Below are 6,000 nucleotides of genomic sequence, written 5' to 3' on the forward strand. Positions count from 1 at the left end.
AACTTCTTTAGAACAGAGGTCCACAGTCAGGTTTACTCACTTGATGCTGCCCGAAAATATTTACTGAAGGCAGGGCACGGTGGCTCACACCTGTAATCCCAGAACTTTGGGAGGCCAAGGAGGGTGGATTGCCTGAGTTCAGGAGTTCAAGACCAGCCTGGCCAGCCTGGCCAACATGGTGAAACCCCGTCTCTACTAAAAATACAAAAAATTAGCCAGGTGTGGTGGCAGGCACCTGTAATCCCCAGCTACTCGGGAGGCTGAGGCAGGAGAATCACTTGAATCTGGGAGGCAGAGGTTGCAATGAACTGAGATTGCACCACTGCACTCCAACCTGGGCAACAAGAGCAAAACTCAGTCTCCAAAAAAAAAAAAAAAAGAAGAAAGAAAGAAAGTATTTACTGAGACCCAGATAAAGATTAAGAGACACATTTTCAAGTATTCTGCATGCTTGCAATGGATGTTACTGTCTGGGATACAAGCCCATTACACGTTGATGCCGTTGATGCCAAAATGTTCACAGTAACCTATGCTTGAGCACACTCTTATGCTTGCCTGAAAACACTGTTCTGAAGGAATTTCCAAAAGTCCAAGAAATAAAAATCTGAAGTTTTTTTAGGCCAGAAACTTTGCCCTCCTTGTATCAGAAAAGGAGTTGGGGCCGGGCGCAGTGGTTCAAGCCTGTAATCCCGGCACGTTGGGAGGCCGAGGCAGGCGAGTCACCAGGTCAAGAGATCGAGACCATCCTGGCCAACCTGGTGAAACCCTGTCTCTACTAAAAATACAAAAATTAGCTAGGCGTGGTGGTGGGCACCTGTAGTCCCAGCTACTTGGGAGGCTGAGGCAGGAGAATTGCTTGAACCAGGGAGGCGGAGGTTGCAGTGAGCCAAGATCACGCCACTGCACTCCAGCCTGGTGACAGAGCGAGACTCTGTCTCACATAAAACAAAAACAAGAACAAGAACAACAAAAAAACTCATCCTAGACCAAGCACGGTGGCTCATGCCTGTAATCCTAGCACTTTGGGAGGTCAAGGTAGGTGGATCACCTGAGGCAAGGAGTTCGTGACCAGCCTGGCCAATATGGTGAAACTCCATCTCCACTAAAAATACAAAATTAGCTGGGTGTGGTGGCACATGCCTGTAGTTCCAGCTACTCGGGAGGCTGAGGCAGGAGAATCACTTGAATCTGGGAGGCGGAGGCTGCAGTGAGCCAAGATCATGCCACTGTACTCCAGCCTGGGTGAGACAGAGCAAGACTCTATCTCAAAAACAAAACAAAACAAAACAAAAAAAACCTCATCCTGAGCCAGACTGTGAAAGGATTACAGTTGGACAGGGTCAAACCTGGTGAAGCATTTGTTTTGCCAGGCATGGTGGCTCACACCTGTAATCCCAGCACTTTGGCAGGCCGAGGCAGGTGGATCACAAGGTCAAGAGTTCAAGACCAGCCTGGCCAAGATGGCGAAACCCCGTCTCTACTAAAAATACAAAAATTAGCTGGGTGTGGAGGCAGGTGCCTGTAATCCCAGCTACTTGGGAGGCTGAGGCAGAGAATTGCTTGAACCCGGGAGGCAGAGGTTGCAGTGAGCCGAGATCATACCACTGCACTCCAGCCTGGCAACAGAGCAGGACTCCATCTCAAAAAATATATATATATATTTGTTTCTTTTTTACCCTGGGCAGAGACAGGCAAGAAGCATATGGGCAGGATGCCCTCTTGATTGGAAGGACATGCCTGCTTTTAACCACCAGCTGTATTTCTTTAGGATGCAACCAAGAAAATAAATGAGATGCCAGATTTTCTCATTCTCATTTCTGAATCATGTGCATAAATATGCACATTCACACCCCCTCATTCACCTTTGCCAACTCGTTAGAGAAAGAGGAGTCACCACACAGGCACAGTTCTAAATCATTCTAGAGAATTGCAAATATCTGAGGAAATAATTCTGGTTTTGGCACTAAACAATTTTTTTCTGGGAAAATATCTATCTAGTTTTACAGTTGCTATGGGTCAAAATATTGATAGAAGAGTAACTTTAAAAAATACTTATGTCAAGCAGCCTTAATTAGAACAATATTTTAAAACCTATGTTTGTTGCACCACCTGCAGCTGAAAAACCCTGAGGGCTTGTTAAAAATGCAGGTTCCAGGCCAGGCACAATGATATGTACCTGTAAGTTCCAGATACAGACAGGGCGGGAAAATTCTTGAGACAGGGCCTTGTTCAGCCAGGCTGAAGTGCAATGGCTACTCAGAGGCACAGTCATAGTTCACTGCAGCCTCCAACTCCTGGGCTCAAGCGATCCTCGCCCCTCAGCCTCCCCAAGTGCTGGGACTACAGCAAAGGTGTGAGCCCTTTAGACCAGACAAAAATTTTTTTAAGATGTAGATTCCAGGATCTCACTCCCAGACCTACTAAGTTTGGATTTTTGGAGGTGGAGTCTGCATTTTAATCAAGCCCTCACGGGATTCTAGTGTACTTTAGTTTGTTAGCCATTGCTTTGTTCACTGGTAAGATTATGGCAAATATTCCTAACATGATTTCACAAAGATTACAAAACAAAACAAAGATTTCTGAAACTGAATGACTTGTATCCTTGGGATTTCTGAAGCCCATTTTAACGCTTGCTAATTTTTAAACTGCAAGCAGAAGGGGAAAAAAAAAGTCCATATATTTGAGATTAATAATGTCTGCTACCAGATGAATATTATTCAACACCCTCCCTAATGAAAGTTCCAAGTTTATGGTTTCCTAGACACTGAGAAGACTAGAATTAGCTTACAACTATACTATTTTTTTTCCTTCTACCTACAGAAGTTTATTCTTGTATGTCTCTGTCTGCTGAGATTCTATCATGCAGCAGTGACAGTCTTCTAGAATCATGTAAAACGAGACTTTACTTCTGAGAAGATGCTAAGGAAAAGGAAGGTCACAAAAAATTAAGTTGCCATTTTTTCAACTTTATAAATGGAGATACATAATGAAAGACTGGAAGAAGGTACCCGCAAGCCATCTCATGTTTTTGTGTTAGGGTTGGCCCTGACCCACTTAAGATACCTCTACATTTATATTATTATTATTATTTTTTTTTTTGAGATGGAGTCTCACTTTGTTGCCCAGGCTGGAATGCAGTGGCACGATCTTGGCTCACTGCAACTTCTGCCTTCCAGGTTCAAGACATTCTCCCGTCTCAGCCTCCTGAGTAGCTGGGATTACAGGTGCATGACACCAGGCCCGCCTAATTTTGTATTTTCAGTAGAGACGGGGTTCACCATGTTGGCCAGGCTGGTCTTGAACTCCTGACCTCAGGTGATCCACGCGCCTTGGCCTTTCAAAGTGCTGGGATTATAGGCGTGAGCCACTGTGCCTGGCCATTTATCTTAATTTTTTTAATTTAAAAATGATAATATGCCAGGCGCGGTGGCTCACGCCTGTAATCCCAGCACTTTGGGAGGCCAAGGCGGGTGGATCACAGGATTGAGACCATCCTGGCCAACACAGTGAAACCTCATCTCTACTAAAAATACAAAATTAGCCAGGTGCAGTGGCGCACTCCTGTAGTCCCAGCTACTTGGGAGGCTGAGGCAGGAGAATCATGTGAACCAGGGAAGGGGAGGTTGTAGTGAGCCAAGATCATGCCACTGCACTCCAGCCTGGACAACAGAGCAAGACTCTGTCTCAAAAAAAAAAAAAAAAGATAATAAACATATACTTTAAAATATCGACTTCTTAGTTAAAAATATCATCATTGGTATGATTTTAACTTACTAGAAAATCAACCTCAAAACCATATATAAAGAAAAATTTATAGGCCAGAAATCCTATTTTTCCATTTCCCTTCTAAACGTCATTCACATGCATACACACATGATTTTAACATAGTTGTAATTATAGTTTATCAACAAATTTAAGTTCTACTTTTTCTACTTTGCGTTACTTTAAAAATGTTTGCTTATTTCTGCATATCATCAGAATTAGTTTAAAGGCTACCTTAAAAAAATTAAGTTGATATACCGTCTTTTATCCATTCCTGTATGTAGAAACATTTTGGTTATATCTAGTTTCAAGTTATTGAAAGTCATATAGTTAGACTTATCTCTGCATAGGAGGCTTTTTTCTTTTAAAAGTTATTCATTTAGAATAAATTCCCAGCAATGGTTTTACTAGCTTAAAGTATATGAACATTTTTACAGGTCTTAATATATAACATATTTACCCTTTGCCCTTCAAAAAATTATATCAACCTTCATTACCACAGCTATCTGAAACAAAATTGAATACCTAAAAAGGTTGCAAAGTGTCGAATTTTATTTTTTTAAGCATTTCACTTTATTTTTGTTACATTATCTGGTACATTAGAGTTTTAATTTTGATTTCTTCATTATGATTAATAATTTTTAAGTTATAAGAATGCCAGGAACCATTCCAAGGAGTTTGTCTATATAAAATTATGTTTTCTCTAAGAATAATTTAAATAAACTCTCAATGCATGAACATATAAAAACCGGCCGGGCGCGGTGGCTCACGACTATAATCCCAGCACTTTGGGAGACCGAGGCGGGCGGATCACGAGGTCAGGAGATCGAGACCACAGTGAAACCCCTTCTCTACTAAAAATACAAAAAATTAGCCGGGCATGGTGGCGGGCGCCTGTAGTCCCAGCTACTCGGAGAGGCTGAGGCAGGAGAATGGCGTGAACCCGGGAGGCGGAGCTTGCAGTGAGCTGAGGTTGCACCACTGCACTCCAGCCTGGGCAACAGAGCGAGACTCCATCTCAAAAAAAAAAAAAAAAAAAAAAGAAAGAAAATATAAAAACCAACCCTCCATATATTAAATACAAGATAGATTTTTACATTTCCAGAAAATAAATCATCTCATTTCACAGAACTAGAAAGGCACAGATAAATAGGCTAAGAAAGAAAATAAGACTTCTAGCTTTTTCAGCATATTTGATTGTTGTAAATAAGAAGAAATTAATTTGAAGACATAATAGCTTCTTTTATTATTGAGAATTTTTTTTCAGGATAAGAAAGTTCATCTAACCTATATCTTTTTTTTTTTTTTTAAAGGAAAGGTTAGGGAAATGATACAGGCTTCCTGTATCTTTTTCCTTAAAAATGACTCTATGGAACTTAAGTTCACTGAAGGAAGTGAAATGATGACATGCAAAATGACAACACAACTAATTCTATTTTTTAAGCAGTTAAGAAAACCAGTCAGTAAATAACCTACCTGATCTTGCCAAGCACATCAAACTGATGAATAAGTAGAATCTCAACATATGGAAACTGGAGAGATCGTGTGTCACATTCACAAGAATGATTTACTTCGAAGAGGCTTAAGAGTTTCCACTGCGGGATTTTGCTCACAGTGAGCTCAGACGTCTCAGAGGTGTGGTGACAAGAGGAAGTTCCCTAGGGACTGACTGCAGGCAGTCCCAACCCTTTCAGGATCTTTGACTCCTCCTCTTTTCAATAAAAGGTCAGTTATTGTCTACTTTATACAATTTTATGCATATCTTAATATTATAATCTGCATCTGCAGAATGATGAGCTCAGAATAGTTTCATTCTTCGTGGGCGGTTTATTAGTTGTTTGGCTTGGTGTGTTGAAACCAAGTGTGACTTGAGATCTTTTCCCCCTTGGTTCTTGTGAATGAAATAACAAATCCAGTTTGTATCTGTCGGCCTGTATATACAAAGCCAGTTTTTATGTTAATTCATACACACATTCATCATAGGGCAGTCTTTAGATTTTAAGAACATTTCATTAGGTCCAATTATACATCTACATTTGCCAAAATATATGTGTATGCTTCAGATTAAAAGAAACTTTTTTTGGTATTATATCTCTTTATTTGTATTTCTTCCTACATAGAATTTCTACATCTCTAATAGATCTTTTTTAAAAAAGAAAAACAGGCTGGCACGGTGGCTCACACCTGTAATCCCAACACTTTGGGAGGCTGAGGCGGGTGGACTGCTTGAGGTCAGGA

The 6,000-nt window shown here is 40.9% G+C and overlaps 1 protein-coding gene across 3 annotated transcripts in view; it reads right to left on the minus strand.

The window, feature by feature from the left end:
• The window catches only part of LIPH (lipase H), a 49,946-nt gene extending 44,355 nt beyond the window's left edge, over positions 1-5,591 (minus strand). Inside the window, exon 1 of one of the 3 annotated variants that reach the window (XM_063621955.1) lies at positions 5,239-5,591. In XM_063621955.1, the coding sequence (XP_063478025.1) occupies positions 5,239-5,287 (49 nt within the window). In that variant the 5' untranslated portion in view covers positions 5,288-5,591. The remainder of the gene's footprint in view (positions 1-5,238) is intronic. The other 2 variants (XM_063621957.1, XM_063621956.1) reach the window with 2 other exon arrangements.
• Positions 5,592-6,000: the final 409 nt, after the last annotated feature.

The sequence above is a fragment of the Symphalangus syndactylus genome, chromosome 17 (genome assembly GCF_028878055.3).
Source record: "Symphalangus syndactylus isolate Jambi chromosome 17, NHGRI_mSymSyn1-v2.1_pri, whole genome shotgun sequence".
In the NCBI taxonomy this organism is placed as follows: Eukaryota; Metazoa; Chordata; class Mammalia; order Primates; family Hylobatidae; genus Symphalangus; species Symphalangus syndactylus.